At 41.1% G+C, this 26,486-nt stretch overlaps 1 protein-coding gene across 2 annotated transcripts; it reads left to right on the forward strand.

Annotated features, from left to right (window-relative positions):
• The first annotated feature begins 326 nt into the window (after nt 1-326).
• slco2b1 (solute carrier organic anion transporter family, member 2B1) lies at nt 327-25,355 on the forward strand. 2 transcript variants are annotated; one of them, XM_085175665.1, is made up of 15 exons: nt 327-545; nt 2,769-2,873; nt 3,784-3,921; nt 4,163-4,325; nt 4,624-4,848; nt 6,662-6,760; nt 13,404-13,534; nt 18,798-18,888; nt 19,122-19,286; nt 19,387-19,576; nt 20,168-20,312; nt 21,250-21,410; nt 21,761-21,825; nt 22,385-22,505; nt 22,834-25,355. In XM_085175665.1, exons 2-15 carry the CDS (start codon nt 2,808-2,810, stop codon nt 22,991-22,993), a joined length of 1,920 nt encoding a protein of 639 aa, XP_085031791.1. In that variant the 5' UTR covers nt 327-545; nt 2,769-2,807; the 3' UTR covers nt 22,994-25,355. The 2 variants fall into 2 exon arrangements, with proteins under 2 accessions (XP_085031791.1, XP_085031790.1); XM_085175664.1 differs by having other exon boundaries at nt 327-472.
• Nucleotides 25,356-26,486: the final 1,131 nt, after the last annotated feature.

Below are 26,486 nucleotides of genomic sequence, written 5' to 3' on the forward strand. Positions count from 1 at the left end.
AATACTCCAATTCCAACAGCACAAAATGGTCCAGAAGTCCAGTGCAGGGACTCCAGTTAGCTAACAGACAGCTGTCAGCTACAGCCGCCTGTGTCGCCACCTACCTGTCAATACCAGAGGCCACGCCCCTAATAATGCAGACTTTAAATTTTAGAGCAATGTAAACATTTGTGGGAGTCTCTGCTGCCTCTGCTGGACGTTGGAGGAACTGCACCTTTTGTGTTATTTTTTTATTTAGGTTTTTAGTCCTGAAGAGAAAAATCTCCCCCCCCCTCCCCCTCCACACACACACGGCTTTTTTCCTTTTTTCACAGACTGTCTTAACACAGAAGGAGGGTTCAAACTCCACCACTCTCCTTGCTCCTGTTGTCTCCTCCTTTTCCTCAGTGAGTTGGAGGTGTGTTGACAGCTTGAGTGGAACAGAAAGTCGGAGCTGCAGCGAAGTGAGAGCAGCAGAGAGACGAGCTACACAGTGAGTCTGAGTGTTTTTCTCTGTGGGAGGTTTCAGGCTTTTAGTGGGACAGCTGGGACTTTTCACTAAAGCTGTGAGTACGCGAGTGTGTGAGTGACCATGTGTGTGTGTGTGTTTGTGTGTGTGTGTCAGCTCAGCCGTCGTGTTGCAGGAGTGTAACTTGACGTTGCTTCAGACAGAGAAAAGCTGGCTGCAGACTCTTTGTGTTGTTAGTTGGAATAAATATATCCGAGCTTGTTTTTTTAAGCTGTTTGGTGTGTGACACGGCCTTTACAGTCATGGCGACCACGAGGAGCTAAACATGATCAGATGTGTTCTGGTCTGAGACCAGCATAATGAGCTCAGCAGCCAGGCTCAGCCAGAGGTTTCACAGAGTTCCAATATTATATTAACAGAAATCATAAAATATGAATTTAAATCTTGATTCTAAAGTTAACAATGATGTCATGACCTGCATGGCATTAGTTATTCCCAGGTTGCTCGTTCTTCAGGGACGTGGTGACGATGTGAGGAGCCTGTACTCAGAGCCATGAGTGGGCCTGATTGTGTGATAAGCTATCAGTATCCTGGTTACTCATTAGCCCAGGCTGCACAGCAAACACTGTGCTGGCTGTCAAACATTTAATCTACTGACAAAAAGAACTTGTCTTTGACCCGACGTGTAGGACATCTGCTGGAAATCGTTTCCTGACACCTTCAAGGATTTTTCTTCTTTCAGTAGTCCAACAAAAACCAACCAATCCCATTGTAGCTTTGGTTGGAGAGGCACCGGGGAAACCATCAGCGATCTCCAGATCGAGCATGTTCACGAACAGTGATGAGCAAAACTGGCAACACATAAGACCTGAAAGACTGGCCAAAGGAAAATGTTTCCTTCATTACAAACATTCAGATTATTCCAACCATCAGGAAAGGCTGCCGAGGTGATGATTGCTCACCTCACTCCGTGAAGTCTGTGTGGAGGCAGAGGGTGGAGGTCATTTATCTTCACACAGGAAGGTCGTCTGTTTGTGGCTCTGATAAAATCTGTCACAGAATCGGTTGAAGTCTAAGATAAGAAGCTACTTCCTGTCATCTCCACCTCCTTCTACCACACTGTTTCCTGTTGTTGTTGTCTTTGTATTTTAGCCTGATTATGGAAATACGTCACACAGCACAGATCAAACACATTCTTGTGAATTTTGTTCACATTCAGTTCCTTTTTAGGGGGAAAAAACTCTTTCAAAGAAAAAAAAAGCTTTGACCTTCTTGGTAAACATCAACATTTGTCTTCTGGTCCTTTGCCCTTCACAATAAAAGCCTCCAACCAGACTCCTGATGCTCTTCGCCATGATGGCTGTGCCAGCATCAGTCAGTCACTGGTCCAGGATGAAGTGATGACTTCTTCACAGACATTCATGGTGCCCAGAGGGTGAACGCTAATGTGCCGTCAGCTGGTGAACGCAGTTCCTCTGCTTGAAGCGTCCTACGAAACACTGACAGTTTAAGAGCTTGTTGGACAGAAGCCAAAGGAAACAGCCTTTTCAGGTCATTTTCAATAAAAAATGAAGTTAATTTTGCAAATTCATATTTGTCAACATGAAGAAAATCCAAAGTATGCACTGTGGCTACTAACTGAGCCAATGAGAATTCAGTGCTGCTGATAGTGAAAACACTTCGACCAAAGCTTTCATCATTCTTCTTTAAAAATGCTGCAGAAGGCTCGAACAGCGCAAACACATCCAGAGGTCCAGTGCAGGTGAAGCTAGCAGCTACACCTGTGTCACCATCCACCTGTCCGTCGCAGAGGTGCTGACCTGCTGCTCTGTGGCGCCGTGACGTCAAATCGTCGTCAGAACGATCAACTTTTTTCTCAGCAGCTCTAAATCCAAACACTCACACGCCCTGTGTGTGTGTGAGGACCAAAATCTGCTTTCTGCTATACTTGTGAGAACCAACAGTCACTTGTGAGGACACACAACGCAGTCCTCACATATCTGAAGCCTTTAAATTTGTGGTTTTAGTGTCAAGGTTACAATTAGGTTATGGTCAGGTTTAGGGAAAGCATTATGTCAATGAAGGTCCTCACTAAGATAGCTGAACAGGGTTGTGTGTGTGTGTGTGTGTGTGTGTGTAGGTGTGTTTGTGTGTGTGTGTGTGTGTGTGTGTGTGTGTGTGTGTGTGTGTGTGTGTGTGTGCGCTCAGTACTTCTAGAAGGTAGTGTTTGCTCAGCATGAGTGTGTCGGGCTGTGTGTGCTGGGCTTTCTGCTGAATAAAAGAGATGAATGGCAGGTTCACCCATGTTTGTGGTTCACAGGGTCACTCTTCAGTCTCCGTGTGAGTCAACAGCCTCAACATGACCTCTGACCCCAGAAGCCTACGAGCTCCTGCTCGATCCAGGAGTCTCTTCAACAGCATCAAGGTTTGTCTGCAGCGCCACAGCAAAGATAGGATGGAAGGAAAGAAGGAAGGGACTGAGGGAGAAAGGAAGGGAATACAACAAAGGAAAGAAAGAAAAGATGAGTTGAAGGAAATTTGTAACATTTATTGTTTATTTCAAACTTAGAGCTGAAAAAGTGGGAGTGGTGCTCGGACCTCGTGTGAGGCCTGCTGGGTAAAAACGGTGGACGGTTAACGGTTAAAGGCCGATGTTGTGTCAGACAGATGTTCCAGTGGTTAAGGCTTGTCTCTAACAGCTCGTCCCACAAAGATCTGATTTCAGTGTTTAAAGTGATGAAGAAGAACGCTCAGCTGGGGTCGTTAGTCTGGATCACATGGCGCTGTAGCAATGCCTGTGACAGTGAAATCAGAAGTGGGCAAGGTCAGAGGTCAGACCCCTTCAGGCAGCGGAGAGATTTAAAAGCTGGCCTCAGACACTCGCCTGTCTAAACACTGGAACCTGTGGGACTGAAGCTTCGCATCCGGAGCTTCATCCTGGAATTGTTCTGCAGTCACATGATCCCAGGACGAGCTCGGGGCAAAGAAAAATACTGTTTATTGTCTGTACTGTTCACGTTGAGCTGAAACTGAGCCAGAAACAGATTCTCTCACAGCACGATGGATGTAACCACCCTCAGGTTACTTCTGCACTGTGGGCGGAGCCACAAGTTACCACCTATAGATTCTCAAATGCTAATGTTAGCAGGTTTGGTAACTCGTGTGAAGTAAAGTAAAGTAAAGCCAAATAAAATGTCAGAATTTAAGTCGGCAAAGTTGGACTTCGGAGGTTTTAACACAGCCTGTCGGTCTGTTTGTCAGTTTGTTGCCTCGTGTGGACGTAAGGGGAACTGCAGCTTGTGTTAAGCTGACTTTCTGTCTTCTTCTGTTTGCAGTTCTTTGTGTTTTGCCACAGTTTGCTGCAGCTGGCCCAGCTTTTGGTGTCGGGCTACATGAAGAGCTCCATCTCCACCATCGAGAGGCGCTACGGCCTATCCAGCCAGAAGTCTGGGCTCCTGGCCTCCTTCAACGAGGTCAGTTCAGCTCGGACTCTGAACTCCTGCTTAATGAATTCATGGCTCTTCAGAAAGTCACACGTTTGTTTTTGGTTTGAGAATACAGTCCAGTATACGATGCAAGATGGCGGTAATTGAATGATAATGGGAACGAGGTCTAAGCTTTATGTTTGAGATGTTTTCGTTGAACCTGAAGGTGACCGGATTGGAAATCTTTGATGTTAGTCTGACATGACGGATGTTGTGTGTCTGAGTGCAGGTGGGAAACACCATCCTCATCATCTTTGTGAGCTTCTTTGGGAGTCGAGTCCATCGGCCACGGTACATCGGCGCTGGAGCTCTGCTCGCCTGCCTGGCCTCTCTGCTGATGGGGGTAACGCACTTCATGAGTGAACCGTACCACTACACGAAGAGCATCATCGGTGAGAACACAAACACACAAACACGCACACATCGAACCTCCTGAGTTTTTTGAATGTTCTTTATTTTGTGAAGTTATCAACTGTCCCTGGTTTACATATGTCCTGGTTAACTCTTCTCTGACGCTCTGTTAGCACAGTAACCTTACAGCAGTTACATTATTGGTCAGATTATTAATGCTCCAACAGCACAAACACAGTTCACAGGTCCAGTTAAGGGACGTTAATTAGCTGATGTGCCAGTATATCAGAAATAGAGCTCAGACTGAATCTTAAAAGTGTCTCTCTGTTTTCCAAACAGCCTCCAATGAAAAAGGTGCCAACCTCTGCCAATCAGAAAGCTCAGTAACCACCTCATCCTACAATCAGACCTGCCTGAAACAGGAGACCCCTGCCCAGCAGGGGATCTACCCCATGCTGCTCCTGGGTCAGCTGCTGTTGGGCGTCGGAGCTGTCCCCATCCAGCCCTTTGGCATCTCCTACATCGACGACTACGCCAGCAAAAGGAATTCCCCGCTCTACCTCGGTAGGAAGCAGAGAATCATATTTTAACTCGCAATGTGGTCCCGATGTCACGTTCTGGGAGATTAAGTAGTTTAGAGGTAGAAACACCTGAGATGAAGACGTCAAGAAGTCTTTGGAGTTTCCTCAAAGTGAAGTCCATCAGTGTCTCATCAGTGTTAGTACATTTAACCCACTGTTGCTGATTAGATTGAAGATTCTTTATTTGTCACATACATACTTATACAAGTACAACAGTGAAATGTATCCTGACTCCCCGACTGTGCAAAAGGGGAGAGAAGAACATTATACACATTAAGTGACTTTGCCTTTTATGAATGTTTCATGTTTTGAGCCTCTGAGCACACAAAGTAACATTTTCTATGACTTAACATCTGTACCAGATGTTTTCCACTGAGGAGTATCCTCCATCTATGAGCTCATACTTTCTGAAGTGTTGAAAAACGTTTTACTTTCAAAGAATTCATAGCTGATAAACGTGAAACTGTTGTTGACGTACGGATGACTGCAATCTAAGACACAGCTCAGACACCAACACGGGTCATAACTGATTGCTGAAATTTGATCTCATAGAAGATTTTGATTGGCTGGTCTGGATGAACACTGAGCTGCCAACTGTGATGCAGATCAGGAGGAAAATATTTAACCTCTGTAACTGGCTGAGTGTTCAGTGTTTGATCCGAAGAAAAAGGTCCAAACGCACTTCCAGCTTCAAACCATTGTTGGGTTGAATGTTTGAGGCGGAGACAGGAAACGAATCAGAAGACGTCCCCCAATCGCTGAAACAGATTTCTGCTCTCTGTGCTGGACTTTTTTTTTTTGAAGAAAGAAAATGAACAATAGGGAAGTTTCCTCTAATTCAAAGCCAGAACGACCCAAAGAGACACGACAGTTATTGCTCTTCAGCACGACTGCATTTCTTTTACCACCCACTGTTATATCATCGCTGTGTAACAAATACCTTTGTTCCTCATAACTGTCAGGCAAACATTGGCAGGAGTTGCATTTAACAGACTGAAGGCAGATCACTCTCTGCTCAGGTCAACTCACATTACAGAACTTTAACTGGGCGTCATAAAAATATGAGAAGGCGATAACAGCAGAGACCGAGGTCATCAAAGTCCAAGAAGCTCACCTGACTTGTTACAGAACAGTCGCTGTGACAACAGACGTGATTGTAGTGCTGCACTGTGGTTACATTAGCCTGCGGCGTCTCTGCTTATACAACAAACCTGTTTTAATTAGGATCCTGGGACCCGCAGGCGGGAAGTCTTTAATAATGATGTGAAAGTTCTTCACTATAGCTCCATTGTTGTCCTACATTCAGCACAAATGCTGCCCTTGCTGCATATTTTGGACACGGTGTGATTTCTTCTCCTTTTGCTTTAGTTTCCTGTAACGCTGGTGTGAGGAAAGCTGGGCGTGCTCAGATGTTAAAACCTTTTCTTTAAATGTGAGACTTCATACAACAAATTTGTTGTTTTATCTCATTTTCAAGTTTGTTGAGGCCTCTGAGTGTAAGAAGACCTGCAGGACAGCGACAAGCAGCCACATGCAGCTCTTTGTAACCTCACAGACCTCGCCGCTGCTTCTTGTTCCATAATGTTTTCTGTTGTCATAATGAATCCGTCTATGTGATGGTGAGGAGGAAGGAAATGTTTGGTTAGCAGAATCTTTTTTGTGTTTGATGGAGGCGCCTGAAAAAAGCAGGTAAAGTATTCCAAAGAGATGTTTGAGGTGAAAGGTCAGGGTCAACCCGTTGGCCAGCAGGCGTCTCTTTCATCTTCTCAGGAGGTTTTTTTTATTGTGTCTTCCAGGCATCCTCCTCGCTATGACCTCGATCGGCCCGGCCTTCGGATTCATCACTGGCGCCCTCATGCTACGCTTCTATGTTGACTTTGACAAAGTACCCAAAGGTGAGGAGTCACACTGTCCTAATGCTACACAGCTGTTTAAAGAAAGTTCATCTTACTCATTTTTAAAAGGAAAGGAGGACTTCCTGCATGTGAGCGCTCAACATGGTGTAAATAAAAACAGTGTAAAGCTGAGTAATGTGGGTCATTTCCTCTAAAATCTTCCACAAAAGATAAAAACCCATAAAATAAATCATATTTAAATGATGCAGTTTGGCAAACAGTGGCTGAGGTCGTCACTGGTGGTGTGAAGTTGTTAAAGACCGCCATGTTCTCGTGACCATCAAGCTGCAGACAGGTTTTGTAACAGATACACACCTAATGACCTCTTTTTGTGTTTGTGCTAACTGGAAATGCTGCAGCAGCGCTCAGTCCTCGGGCTGTTTATGCTGCGCCAACACGTTCTAGTTTATCCTGTTTTACTCATGAGAAAACAATGCTGAAACAAAGAATGATATTTAAAGATTAATATTCGCGTTCAACACACCGGGAGATGTTTGCACACTTTATGCAGTTGCTGCTGTGGAGAAACTGAACCAGACTCTGCTGCAGGCATCGGTCTCTTGGACCAATACATGGTTATGTTTTTAACTTATATAACGAAGCATCATCAATACTGTCAATATTTGGTGTAAATAAAAGAAATGAACTGAACTCATTCTTTCGTGAATGAGCATTTCTCATGTTTTGGCTGGTTTCCTGCTGCCTCTTCTTTCTTCTCACTCAGACGTAATTGCAGGTGTAAGCTGGTATTTTGTAGCTGAAGTAGTCGATTATTTTCTGTTGATGTTATGTTGAAAGTTTCAGCCTCAGGGCAAATATCCAGATTAGAAATATGTTCAGACAAGGATCTGAGGTGTTTTCAGTGAAACTATTATATTTATTTCATTAAATACTCCACAGTCAGCTCTTTGAACTGGTCACACGGTTCACTGATAAGAAACTAATTATCAGTCACCGGCCCCACTCCTGCTTTGTGTTTTACTTGCATCTGTTTGAAAGAGTGAGTGTAAACACGAAACATTATTTTATTTTATGAGCTAGAATGTGCAGAAAATAGTTTTAAGTGTTAAAAACATTTCTTCAAGTCAAAGATTGTTATATATGATTTAATTTTTGCTTGATGCATAAAGTTAAAAGATTAAAACTCATAAAACAAGTTTTAAAAACAAACATTTTCATTTGATTCAATGTTATATGATGGATTATGCAGAAACAATAAAATTTAATAGCTTTAATACATATTCAGGTTGCGTATCATGTTTTTAAAAAGTAACTAAGTAACAAAGCAACTAATTACTTTTGAAAACTAGTAATGAGAAAAGAAACGGGATTACTTTATGTTTGTGACATTGCATTTCCGAGCTTCTTGCTTTAACATGTGACCCGAACCCTAAGTGGCTAACTGGCAGTGTTGGGAAGGTTACTTTTAAAATGTATTCCATTACAGATTACAGATTACATGCCCCAAAATGTATTCTGTAACGTATTCCGTTACGTTACTCAATGAGAGTAACGTATTCTGAATACTTTGGATTACTTAATATATTATCATGCTGTTTACAACTACATGAATGTACTATTGCTGTGATTTATTACTGTTACTGAAGGTCCGCGGCTCCGAACCGTAGTAAAGGGACCTCTGGCTAATACGGTGGGTTCTGTGTCGGCTCGTAGCTGAAAACTAGCTTTACTTTGTTGTCTGGGTCAACTTTGCTAGCAGAGACAGAGAGAGGCGTTGAAAGGCTGCTCCAACAGAACTTATTGTTTCGGAGGAAAACACGAACACGGTGTACAGTCGAGTCTTAATAGCTTACTTACAGCTGGGCTCGTCAGGCTCTCTTCTTGGCTGCAGTGGTTATTATTATATTTACATGCTTCCAGCTCCCGTTTTTGCTCGATGACAGCTCGTACTTTTCCTTTTTCTCCCTCCCTCGCTCACAGACACATAACGGGTATGGCAGTCCATTCTCCCTGCAGCACGGACTACACTGCCCATGATGCTACATTCTTTAGAGCTATACCTGTAGCATTCTGCCTGTTAGCTTAGCACAACAACAACAAAAAGGCCTCTCTCACCCAGGAAACACGCAGAGAGAGAGTGTCACCCTGTAACCATGGCAACCGTAAGCTGCCGCCTGGAACAACAGAACGTAGCTGTCAAACAAAACCCAAACAGTCCTGACCCGCCACAATATGAAACAGGGAAGTACCGCCGTGTAATCCATTTATTTCAACAAAGTAACTGTATTCTAAATACCACCTTTTTAAACGGTAACTGTAACGGAATACAGTTACTCATATTTTGTATTTTAAATACGTAACGGCGGTACATGTATTCCGTTACTCCCCAACACTGCTAACTGGTGATGTGCTGGATGCTAAGAGGCTAACTCCCACCGTTTCTGGGATCAATAGTTCTGCTACGTCTGCTCATGTTTCAGGTTTCATTTCTGATCTAAGTTGAGTGAGAGTTTCGTGACATTCGATCAGGCATTGCAGTCGTTTGACGTCTGCATGATTAATGATGCTACAGTTTCTTTACAGACTTGTTGAAACAAGGAACTTGCTTGTTTCAACATTCCCAGTGGAATGCATGCATGGACCAACAGATTGTGAAAGTGAATGTGCCGTCACACAACATGTTTAACAATTTGCATGTTTAGAAAAAATGTAAAATGTTGCATCAATTCTGTGTTTGGGACGCTTTTCTTTTGCTTCATGTATGTTTGAGGTTTAATTTGTGGTGCTAAGGTTGGAGAATTATGTTTAAGTTTAATTTCCTTGAAAAAAAAAACAGCACACACGCATGTTGAAGCTGTGACCTCATAATCTGTACGCCAGCTTGGTCCCCACATCTATAGATGTACAAACACGTGTGTATGAGGAGCTTTGTGTATCAGGGATGGACACACTTAAATTAGAGTTAGACGTTGGTGGTTTGATTTGTAACACAGTTGGCATGTAGGTTTATCGGCTTTCACTGAGCCTTCAGGCAACTTAGCGCTGAGTAAATATGATCAGAGGAGAGTTTAAGGACAAATATGTTCAATGAAACAATATTAAAAAAAACATTTACTGCACACACTACAAATTGTCCCTGTTTTTCTATAAAGTTTTGTCAATAAAACACCAAAATCACCAATTATAGATTTTAACCAGCAGTCATGTGCTTCATTAACTATTTTTAGCTTAAAAGCTCAACTTTAAATGCGTTTCGGCAGTTTTGATGATCCGTTCCTGCTTTTTCTGTCACTCATTTAGGATCACAGGAGATGTAATAAATAAATATGAAATTAAGGAACCAACAGATTTTTCTGATAACTAAAGTATTTTAAGTTTTAATGTTGATCCATCCTTTCTTCTTTAGTTTTACAAAGAGTCAGCTACTCTGTGAAATATCTGGGAAGGTTTTCCAATAATAACAGCTGGATTGATAGTGAGGACAGTAATTGGACAATAGATTAAGCCTAAATCAGAGAAAGGAACTGATATTAAAATTTGTAAAGCATTGTTTTTGTTTTGGAAACAAAAACATTTGTCTTTGTTTTTCTACAATTAATGGCTTTTATTTTGGAATTCTTCTCTGCTGTCACACTCACTTTATTTGAAACCTTCACCACTGGAACCAGTGCTGATGTCAGAGAATAGATAAAAGCAGAGCAGTCTTAAAATGACAGTAACTGCACTAGGGCTGCCACAATTACGTCGACTATCAGAATCGACGACGACTGATTTAATAGTTGACGCGTCGTTTGAAGCTTTGTAAGATCTCAAAAGACGCAGGAATAAGTAGTTTGATTTAAGAGTGTAATAACGGACTGAAACAGAAGATGGCAGCACTGCATGTACAAGGATGCCAGCTGCCGTTAAACCCCGAAGAAGAAGAAGCTGCGTCCCAGAATTCATAGCACAGCCCAGCTCAGTTTCCAACAATGGCGGCAGCTAGTTAGTTTTAATATTACTCTTATTATTCTTTCTGGGTCACAAAATAAACGTTTAACATGTTTTCAGGCGAGAATGTAGCTGTGTAAACCTCAAATATCTGCTCAGTTTATCAAGACACCACATATTTTCAAAAGCGCTCCGACGTTTTCGGAGACGTCTGTTACCCACTAGCTCGATAGCTAGCCGGGAGCTAGGCTAACTAGAGCCGTGAGAACACCGGACTCGTTTTCAAACCCACCGCCGTCTTTCGCTACTCAGGTTAAACATGATATATAAGTCACTTAGATAACTTAAAATGTTATTGTTTGGCTTTTTTCAGTATTTTATTTGTTCCTGAGTAAATCGGTTTGGCTGAGATTAAAGTTATAGTTTTTACACAGCTGAATAAACATCAAGCAGACAGCTGATTATCAGAAGTGTGAGATGCTCGAGAATTTACTCCGGTGTCCTGTTATATTTTAGATAGCAAGGAGTTTATAGTAAAATTTAATAAACTATCATCTTGTCTTTATTGTTAGTTAGCACATACCTTAAACACTTAAAGCTGTAAGCTAATGATAGTTATATAAGAGCAGATGCTGCTGGTGCAATAAGCTGTAGGTTTTACATCCAATGGATGATGATCTGATTAGTCGACTAATCGCAAAAATAATCGGTGACTATCAGAATAATCGTTTGTGGCAGCCCTAAACTGCACACTGAGCAGTGTAATGAGGTTAATATAGTAAACAGGTAAAGCGGTGTCCATTGCAGGACCAAGAGAGTTACTCATTTCTTCAGTAATTACAGCCTTGCAAAGTTCCCACAGAGTCTTTCAATGATCAGGTTCCACTGGGATTAGTCTTCATTGTTTGGCGATTCAAACATGAATGTCATTAAAATCTGCAGAGGTTCTTCATCATCATGGGTGCAGCCACAAACAGATGTTTTTGCTTTCTGATGATGAGCAGGAACTTGAGGTAGTACCGTTTTCATTGGTGTCCCTCGATGAGCAAAGACATAACTGGTTTAATAAATCAAAGAAAACAAGTTTTTAGATGGGCAGTGACATTTGTTTCAGATTGGCAGCATGTCATTGGTGCACAGTTAAATGCGTGGAAAGTTGTGTTTACAGACTACAGGTTGTGTCTTGATATCTATAAATTTTAGGATGTAGACACAATTACAGCGTCCAGTTTTTTTCTTTAGTGTTTCAGTTTTTTTCTTTAGTGTGCATTTTGAAACCTCCAATTATACATTTGGCTGCTGGATTATATTTGGATAAAAAGTTTATTTCTAGGACTGCTAAGTTCTTCTTGCACCTGCAGACTACACAAATGCACAGATCCCCTCTAGTTCTAAAACTGGTGCTGAGACTTCTTGGATGGTCTGTTAGTACAATTAAATGCAGAGCAGCCGTATTATAGCTCAGATAATTAAAAATGCTCCTGAAGGGTCCAAAAGCACAAACATGAGGTTGACGTGAAGGAATCCAATTAGCTGAGGTGAAGCCGACCAGGCAGCTAGCATCTACATTTTCATCAGATTTTGCTTCGAAAGTTCACACAGTGCTGAATGTCACGTTACACAGAGTGAAAACACTAGAAGCAGGGACCTGTATCGAGTTATGGGAAGCTCACTTTTACCACGCAAAAGAAATTAGTTTGTGTTTCATCCAGAACAACCTCTGACAGGGAACAAGATTTCAGCTTTTGCTGTAAAAGCTTTCAGCTTTAGTTCTTTGTTAGGACTCCATGACCAACACTAACTATAAATAACAGCAATGGTTGTCCAAACATGGACGTCCGCCAGCGTCTTCATCTGACTTCTGCTTTTTGTGTCAATGACACATCTTTCAAACAAAGGAGGAATGATGACTTGTTGTTATACCATAAAGCGTACAGTATGTGTTCAATAGGTTTTCCCTTAACTGGCTCAGTAAGTTATTTTGGGGGCAGTTGTTTTACCATTTAGGTCCAAGTATGCGTTTAAATTATCGACTGTATATTACAAATGTGAAGAACAAGTTATAGGTCAAACCTGCGGACGTATTTCTATCAGACGATTCAGTCTTTGTATACATGTTTTATTATTACTTTAGGCAGAACTACTAGAGTCAAAAGATTACTTCCACCTGGTTGTATTTCACCACAGAGCAGGCATCACTGAGAACTAACATCACAGGATTACTTTGGAGGTGTAATGAAAACGGGGGGCTGCAGTGGAGGTGGGTTGCACATTGGTTTGGAGTTTAAAGGTTAAAGCAGCGTAAATATTGCACCTATATAAGAATTTTTGGATATGTACTTGGATGAATGATAGGCTTATGGGCTGGCAGTGGATTAACCCTATGTTGGATTACATGTATTGATAATTTATTGTATTCTTTGCATGTGGCAACACAGTGGTGCAGTGCTTAGTCTGACTCACCATCTGGCCTCTCTGTGTGAAGTGTGCGTGGGTTCTCTCCGGGTACTCCCGCTTCCTCCCACAGTCCGAAGACATGCATGTAGTTGGGTTAGGTTAATTGATTATTCTAAATTGCCCATGAATGTTAGTGCGAATGGTTGTCTGTCTCTCTGTGTTATTCCTGCGACAGACTGGCGACCTGTCCAGGCTTCACCTCGCCTCTTGGCCCCCCTGAGCCTGATAAGTGGAAGACAATGGATGGATGGATTCTTTGCATAATTTCATGATTTGTGTTCTCTTCTGTTTCCAGAGGAGATCGAGTTGGACACTACAGACCTGCGCTGGGTGGGAGCATGGTGGCTTGGCTTCCTGGTAGCCTCGTGCGTCCTCTTTCTCACTGCACTACCTTACCTCTTCTTCCCCAGAAACATGCCCAAAGAGGTGAGTCAGTCCTGTCTAATACAGAAGAGTTGTTGTTGGTGTAATTGAACTTACAGTTAGTCATAGTCAGCATCCGTTATGGGCCTTAATATCCCAGATCACGTTATTTGTAACATTTAATCCAACACCACTCAGGGGCTAATGTTTGAAACACATCAGATGCATTGACTTTGTTTTTCTTTACACACCTATCATCGCCTCGCCCTAGCTTAGTGATTAATCCAGACAGATCCAAGATATTTGCATGTGTAGCAGGTGTAACTGAAGATAATTACAGGGGCTCACAGTGACTCATGTTCTCTGACAGATTGATGAACTCTATTCTAGGGAAGACAAACAGTTGAGTAAAGCGTAAATAGCAAGACTGTAAAACTTTTACATTTGTTCCACCAACAAAATCGATATCAATCTGATTAATCATTAATACACCTGACAGGTCTTTCATAGAAGTTTTCTGCTGGACATTGGCTTTTCAAGCAAACATTTAAATATTTCATAATGTTTTATTATCTGTAGTTAATATCGGCTTTTCTAGGCACCCAAAGCGCTTTACAATTCTACTATTCATGCACACACTAGTGACTGACAGAAGCGAGGCTCCATATCGCACCATCGGCCCCTCTGGCCAACACCAGTAGGCGGTAGGTGAAGTGTCTTGCCCAAGGACACAACGACCAGGACAGAGAGAGCTGGGGGATCAAACCGGCGACCTTCTGGTTACAGATGAGCTTCCCAACCCCCTGAACCACGGTCGCCCCAGTTGTCTGTGGCTTTCCATCCAGCTATACACCAGTAGCTAATCTTGCGCACTTTCTATTGGTACTTAAATGTGTTGTTCTTTATCTTCTATTTTAGTTATTTTGCCAGCTCCTCTCTATATACTTGAATTTTTTTGAATTGTTTCATGATGAGTGGTATTCAGCTTCTAGGTGTGGCAAAGCCATGTTTGGCAGCCTGACATGTGGTACCAGGTCACAGATTTAAATGGCCAGACTGGCTTCCTGCCCTCACCTCGAGTCATGACTGAAAGACCAATGTAGTGAATAAAAGCAACCACAATAGGTTTCTTTCTCAGGTGGGCTGGGCTTCAAAGCTGGTGAGGAGTTCAAACATGGTAAATGACCTGTATTTGTAGAGCGCTTTACTGGTCCCTAAGGACCCCAAAGCGCTTTACACATCCAGTCATTCACACACTGGTGATGGCAGCTACATTGTAGCCACAGCCACCCTGGGGCGCACTGACAGAGGCGAGGCTGCCGGACACTGGCGCCACCGGGCCCTCTGACCACCACCAGTAGGCAATGGGTGAAGTGTCTTGCCCAAGGACACAACGACCGAGACTGTCTGATCCGGGACAGGAATCACTGCTTAGCTGTGACTGACTTTTAACAAGAAGACAATGAATGGATCTTTAAAGACCTTTTATAATTGCTTATTTTCCAGTGGGAAAGTTTTAAAACGTTTATTTTACGATAGTTTATCAGACCACCTAAGAGCAGCTATTGTTATCTAAATGATGAATATGAATTTTAGTTTAAATAATCTGCACAGATGTGGGATGAAGTTTTCTATGCAGGGATAGAGGAGGAGATCTGTCTCCTCTCCTCACAGCAAACACAAGCACCACTGAAGGAAGGAAGGTTGATAATCAAAACTAGGAAATGAAATGTCTTGTAGCCAATATATCACAGTACTTTTCATCTATTCAAGAAGCCCTTTGTGGTTTCTTCACTCAAACTTCTTAATAGCAGCAGCCAAAATTGAGTGATTATCTTAATTATCTCGATGTGATAATGATCAAAGAGGTTTTAATGGGCGTCATTATAGGGAGTAAGTATGTGTGTGTGTGGGGGGGGGGGGGGGTACTTTGTTTGTCAGAAACTGCATGAGGTAAATGAGTCGTTTAGTTAAATCAATTTAAAAATATCTGTAATTGCAAAGCAGCAAAATGCAGCTGTGACTGACTAAAGAAAGCAAAAAGTTCACAATGCTGTTATTATGTTTTATGACAGAGAAACTTTCTGCTTCTAAACCACAGAAACACAAAATGACAGGATAAGATGAGGCTTTGTTGGTGAAGCTGAACTTGTTTCACTTCAACCAGTGCAAACGAGAAACTGCTTTTGTGTGTTTTGGCTCAGTCCCAACACAAAAGAGAAAGTTCAGCTTCTGCACATGTTTTATCAATTAAATGAGACAAAATATCCAATTGCCCAACAGAGTTTCTTGGAATAAGACTCCCTGAGCATGCTGCCAAACATCAGTGCTCGACCAAATGTTTGCCTGAAAGCCTCCCAGTCACATTTTTAGCCTGTTTTCATCCCGTCAGGTCAGAGGGATTTGCAGAGATCTACCATCTGAAATGTTAGCGCTAACCATTCAGGGTTGGACTCATTAAAAGTCTCTGAGTGGACAAAAATAGAGCCATGTCATTTGAAATCTGGCTACCTTGAGGTGAATGGATTTCAAATCATAAGTTATCTAATGTTGGAAAAGGACTTTTTTCCATTTGGCAGTTTAGACTCAGAGGGGATCTGTGGTTTATCTGAAGCTAAGAGACTGGTCTTTTGAGATTTGAGAAATTTAGTTTGAGTGAAGTCATTTCACTAATAATGTAAAGAGGGGGAAATGCAGTCAACAAGAAATCATGTGAATTTCATAAGAAACAGAAACAAAATCAAGCCTTGAAGATTGATCCAACCAGGTTTTGCTGATGACTGACGAACTCTGTCTGTATGAAGCTGGTGAAACAAATGATTGATTCATTGTTATTGCAGCACACAGTACGAATGCTGTACTCTCAGAGCTGTGAGGAAAAAAAAGCAAAGCAGACTAGTCAGTCAGGGAAAAGAAGGGATCTGCACAGGATGTTTTGGTAGAAAGATAAATGATGAATTAAAAATAACTTTTTGGGCTAAATTCTGAGATTTTAATTATTTTAATTATTGAATTAAAAATCTTTTCTTAGCTGTTGAAAGTTGATCTACTGACAAACTGCCTGTCTGTAGAAAGGCAAAGGGAGTTGGACTGATAGGTCAGAGTTCATCCAACTGCAGGAAAATCAAACAGATCAAGCTGGTTCGAGATGACCTGGACTGTCCAAGAAAGCTAAATATCTAACAAATTGAAACAAAATCTGTATGTTTTATATATACAGACATTAAATTTCAGTCCATTAGAAAAATACACCCAACAGTACCGTACATTTCCTGCTGCTACCTAAACCTTACATAGAAGCGGTCAGCCAAGAGACTCTTCTGAGATAACAAATCAGATCACTCTAAAACTGAAGATGTAATAACTGTGTTAATGTCAGTGGGGTGTTTTATGAAAGCTTCAAGTTGATTCCTTGGAAGTTTTCCACTGTTAGACTTGGATCACATAATATTTAAAAAGACCTCCTGGACCTTCCTCAGAACAGTTGCATAAGTAGCCACTAAAGACGAACTAACAAAGTCCACATGCTGCAGGAGTGAGGGTAATACCCACAAACTAACAGCCAGTAACCAATCTGACAAACCTAAGATACAGATTACTGTCTATAGATTAAAGCAGGGATCTGTCCATCGGGGCGATCGTGGCTCAAGAGTTGGGAGTTTGCCTTGTAATCGGAAGGTTGACGGTTCGAGCCCCGGCTTGGACAGTCTCCGTCGTTGTGTCCTTGGGTAAGACACTTACTGGTGGTAGTCAGAGGGCCCGGTGGCGCCAGTGTCCGGCAGCCTCGCCTCTGTCAGTGCGCCCCAGGGTGGCGATGTTGCTACAATGTAGCTGCCATCACCAGTGTGTGAATGGGTGGATGTGTAAAGCGCTTTGGGGTCCTTAGGGACTAATAAAGCGCTCTACAAATACAGGCCATTTATGGTAAAAACCATAAACCAGCCAGAACAGACCAATCAGAATAGTTTTGACTATACAGCAGGAAACTCTTCACAGCTGCTTTAAGTAAATTTTCATTCTAGACGTCACACTGCTGCATCCTAATCTTGTCCCCACACAAGAAAGCCTTTTTTAACCTTTAAAGGGTTAAATGATGAAACTTATTTCAGTTTTGTGATGGAGTCTTTCTCACATATTTCATTGTTTAATTGTGTTATTGTTAATGAAACGTAACTCTCTGTAGCACAACTCTGACTAGATTTTAAACTGAAAGTATTTCCATGCTTAAATAAAACCTTTTCACTTAGTGGACGTCCGTGAGCTCTGTGAGATAAATCGCTGTTGAGCAACAGTCTGGAACAGACTCGGTCATTTGTTTGAAAAGCTGCAGCAGTGAAAGGCTTTTGTGACGACTCCATGAACTGAACCAGGTTTCTCTGCTGAGTTTGGTGAAGAATTACTGACTAAACTGGCTAATAATTACTCACATGTCTCACATGTATGTGTATATATATATATATTTATATATAAATGGCCAACGATCTTCACCTTACTTAGCTGCAGGGAGCTGGAAGCTCAGCCTTGACCCAGATATTTTGGACAGTATCCAGTTTGGATCCTTCCCGCCCACAAAGACATTTGTGAAGTTGAGAAGAGTATTTAAGCTTTCCGATTTTATCCAAACAAGGTTCTTGGTGAATAAAACATTTTGTAGCAGATTTGTGTGGCAAAAAGACTCGCAACAGTTTTTCTTTCTCACCTGTGCAGCTTGTGCTTCACAGACGGCACAGCCGTACTTTCACTTCTTGTTTTTGAACAGTGCTATGCTCAGCACTGTGCAGGAATAAACACATGCAATGATAACACTGCTGCTAATCTGACACATTAATAACAATAACACACCCATGAGTCATTGTGCTCTCTGACACAAAGCCGTCTGCAGTCTAACAGACTGGAGGGGAACAACTACTAAATCCCACTGGTCCAGGTTTAGGGTCCGTCACATTGTAAAACGACCACCACAGGGTCAGTAAATAGTACCAGTCACAGCTGGTTAGGCAGTAATGCTACATTTTCAAAGTACACATCACCCTACTGTTGCTCCACTATCCAGTCCTGGCCTGTGGTTACAGTGGGAATGTAGATTTAGCTCAAGGTTCAAACGCCTTCCGCCACAGGATAAAATAGTCTCCATTCTTCAAATAATCTTGGCATTTGTCAAGGTTTTAGATTAAATAATTCATGCCTGTGAGTAACTCGCATTTCCCAGGACACATTTATCTAAAGCCTCAGACAGATTCATGAATGTAAACTTCCATTTACTGGTTTCAAATCTCACAGTGGAAAAACAAGGCTGCCATGTGATATTCTTTCCACATTTGTGCAGGAAGGTCCAGAAGACGTTGACCCCGAACCAGAAAGTAAGGAGCAGCAGACAGACACACGACAGGAACCTACCCTCATTCAGTTCCTCAAAAGTAAGAGTCCTTTTTCCACTTCTGTTTCCTGTCCAGCTGAGGTGACTGAAGGGTGTCAGCCGATTTAAAAGAGGTCAACAGCAACCAGGGCTATGCCAAGCGTCACATCTTCATGCTTCATCCAGCATTTTATGCTCTTTAGTCTATGTACCTATTAGTCTAAATGCTCTTTTTGTCCATTAGAAACTCAGTAATGTATATTAATCCTCAGTCATACTGTGCACCTCCCTCAGGCTTTCCTAAAATCGCTCTGCGAACGCTGCGAAATCCCATCTACCTGCTGGTGGTTCTGGCTCTGGTGAACTTGTCAGCTCTGCTGTCCGGCCTCGCCACCTTCATGGCCAAGTTCATCGAGAAACAGTTCAGCCGGAGTGCCTCTTTCTCCACCATGATGATAGGTGAGAGCACCTGAATAGCTCCGTGAAAGTCGTCACAGCGGAATCAAGCTGTGGACATAAAAATGAAGCTTCTGTTTTCTGAATTATTGATTTCTCGCAGGAGGAGTCGGGATCCCAATGGCGGTACTGGGGACCGTCCTGGGTGGAGCTCTGATGCGACGGTTCAGTCTTTCAGTCAATGGCGCCAGCAAATTGTGCACAATAGCCATCCTTCTCTGCATCCTGACTGCCCTGCCAATGCTGTTCCTCGGCTGCCCCACACAGAGCATTGCTGGGGTCTCGAACAACAGGTACTTGTCCCTTTACCATGTAAATCCATCATTTATATTTGTTATTGTATATTCAGAACAAACTCACCTTAACAGGGAGCTAAGTGTACCATAGATGTTCTCACTTGTTTATTATAATATCAAAAACTCGTGAAAACTCGAACTAATAAAACTAAATTACTGATTAAATAAAACAATAAGTTGCCCACTGTTAGGGAGCTAATGTCAGGGAAATGTACTATGGTGGAAAAGTTATTTCACTCCTGACTGTGAGGTTGTTTTACCAGCAATGGCAACAACTAATTTCCCCATACGCTTATTTATATAGTTTCATGGAAAGGATACCACTGATCAACCATCAGTTAGATGGTTCATTTGACCACTGGTGGCACCAGTTTACTTCACTGCTGTAACCGCTACAGTGCAAACGGCGTGATTTACAGGTTCCTTTCTGTTGTTGGTGATGAGACCTTTGTGTAACTGATACTTAGTAAAGCCTTTGACATCTTGATAAAATGATTCAGAATATATGTTAATAATGCTTATTGTAGGCATCTACAGCTTCTTTATTCACCTTTAAAATGTTAATAAAATGTGTGTTCATATTTTCAGCAATGATTTGTTGCAGTGCAGTTCTAGCTGTCACTGTTCTGAGGAGGCGTTTAACCCGGTCTGTGGGTCAGACGGCGTGGAGTTCAGGTCTCCTTGCCATGCTGGCTGTCAGTCTGTAGAAACAGACAACTTCAGCAAAGTCGTGGTAAGACTCAGTTATTCCAGAAATTCTTTCCTGTGAACCGATCTGTTATCTCACATTGTGACTAAGGCTCAGCTCCGTTTGCTATTCAAATTTAAATTCAAGTGGTGTGTAGTTACAAAGAACTGGCATGCTTTCTGTGGTGGTTTGCTGCCAGTTCCCATTTCATTTGTTTGTGCTCTTAGGAAATCAGTGACATCACATTCCTTGAGAATATGAGCCATTGTGACGTGGAGGCAGCAGAAACGTTTCGTTTTCTCTATCAGTCTTAGATATACGCTGGCTTCATGTCAGACTCTTACACACACACCATCATCTTGGTGATATTTGTGTAGCCTGAACATTCTGTGGAAAAGACTAATTTAGCTGCCAGTTTATCATTATTATTATTTCATTTGTATCCTTGAGTTTTAATAGCTTACAGCTGTTCCTAGGTGGTCTCACTATTACAGATGTTAAGCTTAAATTCAGTGTGTGCTGCCAGGAAGGATTAGGTGTCACTGCGATGGTATGAGTGTCCCACTTTTCATTTCACTAGTCTGTCTGTATGAAAGTAAAAATACTGGTTTTAAAGAATCTAAACTGGGACCTTGAACAATTGGCCAGATGTGCAAGAAATTCTACATCCAGATGTTGCAGAACTCTCGCAAACCTCTCCCACTGTAGGAACATTTTTTTGTAGGTTTGACGGACCCTAATGGTCCAACAACCTTTGACCTCCCATGATTTTGTCAACTCAGTTATTCGCTGACAGAATGAATCAATTTTTAATCCAAACACCGTTTCTGACTTTATGATGAAACTGGGACCGGCAATACTTATATATACACGACTTCATTATTTAAAAATTACTTTGTACAAGAGAGGAAATAAAATCCAAACAGGTTTACTTAAAAAAAGCTGTACAATAACAGATCTGTTTGCATGTGCGTTTCTGTAGAACTACACCGAGTGCCGGTGTGTCGGTGGTCTCAGCTTCGCCCTACCTCGCAGCTGTGGCAGTGGGTGTGAGCATCTCCTCATACCCTTCGTGGTTCTGCTGGGTCTCACTGCCTTCATCGCCGCCTTTTCCCAGACACCATCATGCATGATGATACTCAGGTATGGAAAAGATAATATAATGTCAAATAATGGGGAATGTTTAAGTCGGAGTCTTTTCATTAGCAACAAGTTTAAGTAATTTAAAGGAAGGACACCAAAACAAAAGTTTTATGAAAAAAAAGAAAAACTTGTAAAGCTGCCTTTCGTTCCCTACAGAGTCACATGACAAATTGTTGTTTTAACACAATCTTTAGCCTTTAGACAAATATTTTCACATTCCAGTCAGGAACTACTTTCTTTTCTAAACATGTGAAGAATCTAGAGATTCCTCTGCAGATTGCCTACTCCATTAAATAACAGCTACTGGAAGCCTGTTTTTCGTTATCATGAATGTGATGTCTCTGCTGCAGGGAGGTACCTCCAGAGGATAAGTCTTTCGCAGTGGGAGTTCAGTACATGCTGTTCAGAGTCCTCGGTAAGTCATCACAGACGTTCTCCAGTGACACGAGGTCTGTGTTTAAACTCAAAGACCGGCTCAAGGCATTTTCTTTGATGTTTATATGCTTAAGTGCAGTTTCATACACTGGTTTCTGTTAAGAATCAGTTTTACCATCTTATTTATTTTTTATTTTTTGGAGCCAGATATGATTATATTTGCACAAGACAGTATAGTGCAAAGAAACATTCAGATAAAAATCCTCAAACTTCAGCCACCAAAATTAGTGCTGAGGCCTACTGGACAAGCTCTTCGTACAATTACCACAGTGGCCATTTTACTGGTCAGATAAGAAATTAAAAATGCTCGAAACGGCTCCAACAGCACAAACATGGTCACGGACTCCAGCTAGCCAAAGTGAAGCCAAGCAGACAGCTAACAGCTACAGCCACCTGTGTCACCAGCCACCTGTCATAGAGGCTGCACTGTTTACTTTTTGACATAAATAAATCCAAATGAAAGAATTATTTAAAAAATAATAATAATTTGGGGCCAAAATTATGATTTTAACTGAGTATTCATCTTGGTCTGTTTACAGCATTCATGCCCGGTCCAGTGTTGTACGGCAGTGTCATCGACACCACCTGCATCTTATGGGGCAAGAAATGTGGCAAGCAGACCTCCTGTCAATACTACAACTTAGAGAGCTTCAGAAGCAGGTAAAAGGAACATTTAAAGATACTAACAAAATACAAAAAGTGGTCATTAAGTTTATTTGACTATTGAAATGAATGCAGCAATCATTCCTTCTCATAGTAGGAAAGATTAAATTGTCATTTATATAAATGTTGTGATGCATTTTGTGAGACAGGCTGTAAATTCTTTTTAAAAGAGTTAAAAAATGTCATAATCCTTATAAAAACAACAACAACTGAAATGAACACATTTTCTGCAGCTATAAAGACTAAAAATGATTGCATCCCGGACTAGCCCCCAACCATCAAAACAACCATAAAAAAAACCATAACCACCTGTTTGTGTATTCAGGTTTCTGGGACTGCAGGTGGTCTTTGTGTGTGGGGGGTTGCTCTGCTACCTGCTGACAATCGTCGTCCTGCGGAAAAGAGACAGGTATCAGGAAAGTGATTACCAGATGGTGAATCAGAAAATATCAGAGAAAGGCAAAGAAAAAGAACTGATAACATGAAGAGGATTCTGAGAAAACACTTTTCACTGAGACTGCATAGGTAGCTTTTTTTATGCTGGTTGAAAGGACACTGCCACTAAGCAGTGAATTACTCGGTGTGGTGGATGCTTCACTTATAACGGAGCAATGTGCTTGCATTATAAGGCAAAAATAATTTTTTATCACTGTTTTGTTTATACATCATGGCTAACATTTCAGAATGGTTTTCTTGTTTTTAGATAGAACTTCTTAATGTGACTGACAGTATATACTTATATAAAATTTCACTTACGATGTTTAGTTTTTGGCCATTGAGCAGTATATCAGTCCCAAACTGCGTGCCAAAACTAATAACCTGAGTAACACGGAACTCTGTTTTTCAAGATTTTTTTTATTTGTCTTGTTGGCTTTTTGTAGCCAGAAGTGAGGATGCACATAATATATGCAATCATATACTTAAGCACATCTATATATATATAGCATAAGGTAAATGATCAAAATATGATGTTGTCTTGCTATAGAAATTTAGTTAAAGTAACACTTGCCTGGCATGGAAATGAGGAAAAAATATCACGTTATAGGGAGACACATGAGTTGCCATTGACAACATTTAATGATATGTTTAGCACTAAACTGAACTTAATGTGAACATTAACGTGAACATCAGTTTCCAGTTTCTTCACACACGTCACTGCTTAACAAACTCTTAGCGAGTAGCTGCAGAGTGTTTGCAAACAAGTCGGCACCTTTCATAGAAATTTCATACAACCCTTGCTACTGCAACGAACGTTTTACTACAGCACACTACACCTGTTGTGAAAAATTTCACTGACTGCTAGCAAACTCCAGCAATGAATCACAGCCAAACGGTGGTTGCCAGGCAGTTGCCAAGCAGTCTTTAGGCCTGTGGGGCCGGGGTGAAGTAAGTTACTGACACCCTCAGGTGCTGCTTAAAAATACTCACATTGTAAAAGTAGACCTTTGCAGTATATGTGCACCTGCCTGATATAACAACACATGCTTTATTTAACCATTAAGAACACAGCCTTGGTTTAAATAGTGGCTTACGAAAAGCAAAGGCATAACAAGGAAAATTAAACATTAAAAGAACAGCAGACTTCCAAAAACATGTTAATAGACCCATTGGTAAAATGGTGCCTCTGGTGGTGGAAGGCTTAGTTACATTTTTTAGATGTAATTATCAAAAGTACCTGTAAACTCTCTAATAATGAGCTCAGTGTACTCACAGTGATCCCTGTGACTCTAAATACTCACTTTATTACAGTTTTTTCTTCTCTTGGATCTGTGTGACATCGCCATTAGGCGATATCCCTAACATGGTCATATCAGGCACTTAAGCTCCGCCTACCTGCTAGTCAAACTTTCTGTTTACAAGGAGCAGTTGAAGCTGTCTTAAAGGGGGAGGAGCTAGAACAGCTCAGTAAGGTGGCTGCACGACAACCGAGTATGAGACAAATAAAGTTTATTTTGAACTGTGAATCGTGCACACACTTGGAATACAGTTGTTACCTCTGACAGATCAATGTGATTGTGGTCTTAAAGATAATACATCTGCAACAGCATCGCTATAGGAACAAGTTTCAGGTGTGAAAAATGTGGTCATTAGATCATTTCCTGTACATCAGTTAAATTACATCCAGCACAGATTCCTTTAAATCTCATGTTCACTTTTACTTTCACATTTAAATGTGTCGATTTCAACATCACACTAACGAGGAAGCCATCAGCTTTCATCACTGAATATTTTTAGTGTCCCATCATTTTTACTGGAAATGAAATAAAAGAGAAACATCTGTACAGTGAGTGTATTCATGCTGTGATCTTGAAGAGAGAAAGCAGCTAGGCCAGCTTGTTTCAGACCGAGGGTGGACTGAGGGCTGAACCAGAGCCCAGGATGAGGGGAATAACAATTATTGTCAACTGTGAACCATGCAATGCTACTCTAGTGGAGCTCAAGAAAACAAATATGGAGCTATATTGAGCAGAAAAGGTTTTCTATATGGGGGAACTACAACTTTACCAGAACACTGTGACAGGATTCTGGAGTCACGAAAAGACTTCAAAGAGATTAAAGAAGGGAAACTAAGAAAGACAGAGAGATGGCAAACAAACAGGAAGTACAAAAAGGCACCACAACACTCTTTTTATATGAAAATGTGAATTCATGAACTTAATTCTTCCGGCACAAACGGATCCCGTGGACATGAATTTAATCCAGCGAGATGTCTTCAGTGTTTTGTCACTTTTTTATAAACTGTTTTCTACAAGTTTGATAAAATGATGTTTAAGTGTTTGTATAATAACCTTTCATACTCGAAACGTTGTTCTGTAAATATTTATATCCACTTGAACAGTGAATAAAGGACACTGGCTTTATAAAAAATATATGAAATATATAACATTTTAGAATAAAGTGGAGCAGTATCACTGAAGCACTAATCGAAATGTGATGGACAAAATATCATCAATATCCATAATTTTCTTTTGTATGTTTTTAAATAAAACTAATTGACACATTTAATGTTGAATCATTTCTTGCTTGCTCAGCTTATAAAGTGTTTATTTTTCCACATGTGATTTGTGCACATTGTTTACTGCTTTTTATGTAAAAGATAAATTAGCAAATAAAAAAAAGCTCGGTTTTTCTGAGCATTTACTTTTGATTTGTTTTTGTTTCTTCCATTTTTAAATCAGTTTCAAAATTTATTGATTTTTTGTTTTTAACGTCCTAACACTTGGGGATTTTTTTATGTAGCTCGTTTGTTAGAAATATTTGTGAATAACTGTAGTTTTCATTGTATTTTATATGTGACAGCATAATTTCAGTAAATTAAACAGAAGATCTTAATATTAGTGCCACCTTTTATTTTTTAGATTCATAGAAAAGAAGTAAAATACCCGCACTCAGCTTCTTCCATATTAAAAAAATATGTTGAAGACATGAAGACATTACAGAGAAAAGAAAATCAAACTAAATGTGGTATCTATATGAAAACTCGTTTAAACATTTCACATTAAAGCTTTCAGCATTTTCAGTGTTTGGATCCAGATCACTGCACCACAGATGCCATCATTAAACACACGAGGTGAACTTAAACTCAGATTAAAACAAAAATGTCGCTCGCGCGCACACACGAGCAGATCTGTCAAACTGCGATCGAATTTCCTGAAGCCTAAACAGGCATTCTTTCCAACTGACAGATTTATTGAGCTCCTCATCGAGTTTTCATGAAACATTCCAGCTTTGAGGTGGGACCACCTGCACAAACAGGCAAGTTCAGGCAGAAGCTTGAAGATGTCATTGGCTGAAAGTCTGTGACAGTTGGAGCACTGATGGTGCTGCAGGCTCAAACATGTGCGCTGCTCCTACTTCAACACACAACAGGTATGTGAAAGGCGGAGCGTGCGGCATCACACTTCAGTGCAGCAATTCACAATACAGGGTAAATATTTCACATCGAAATGTCAATAAACTCGAAGAAACATGAAGACT

The sequence above is a fragment of the Neolamprologus multifasciatus genome, chromosome 10, assembly GCF_963576455.1.
Source record: "Neolamprologus multifasciatus chromosome 10, fNeoMul1.2, whole genome shotgun sequence".
NCBI classification, from domain to species: Eukaryota; Metazoa; Chordata; class Actinopteri; order Cichliformes; family Cichlidae; genus Neolamprologus; species Neolamprologus multifasciatus.

Excerpts from the sequence above, each read along its gene's own strand:
- slco2b1 (XM_085175665.1), top strand. The coding sequence starts at position 2,808 with ATGACCTCTGACCCCAGAAGCCTACGAGCTCCTGCTCGATCCAGGAGT. Across the intron at positions 6,761-13,403 it reads CTTTGACAAAGTACCCAAAG|AGGAGATCGAGTTGGACACT; the intron begins GTGAGGAGTCAC and ends TTCTGTTTCCAG. Across the intron at positions 19,577-20,167 it reads GCTGGGGTCTCGAACAACAG|CAATGATTTGTTGCAGTGCA; the intron begins GTACTTGTCCCT and ends TCATATTTTCAG.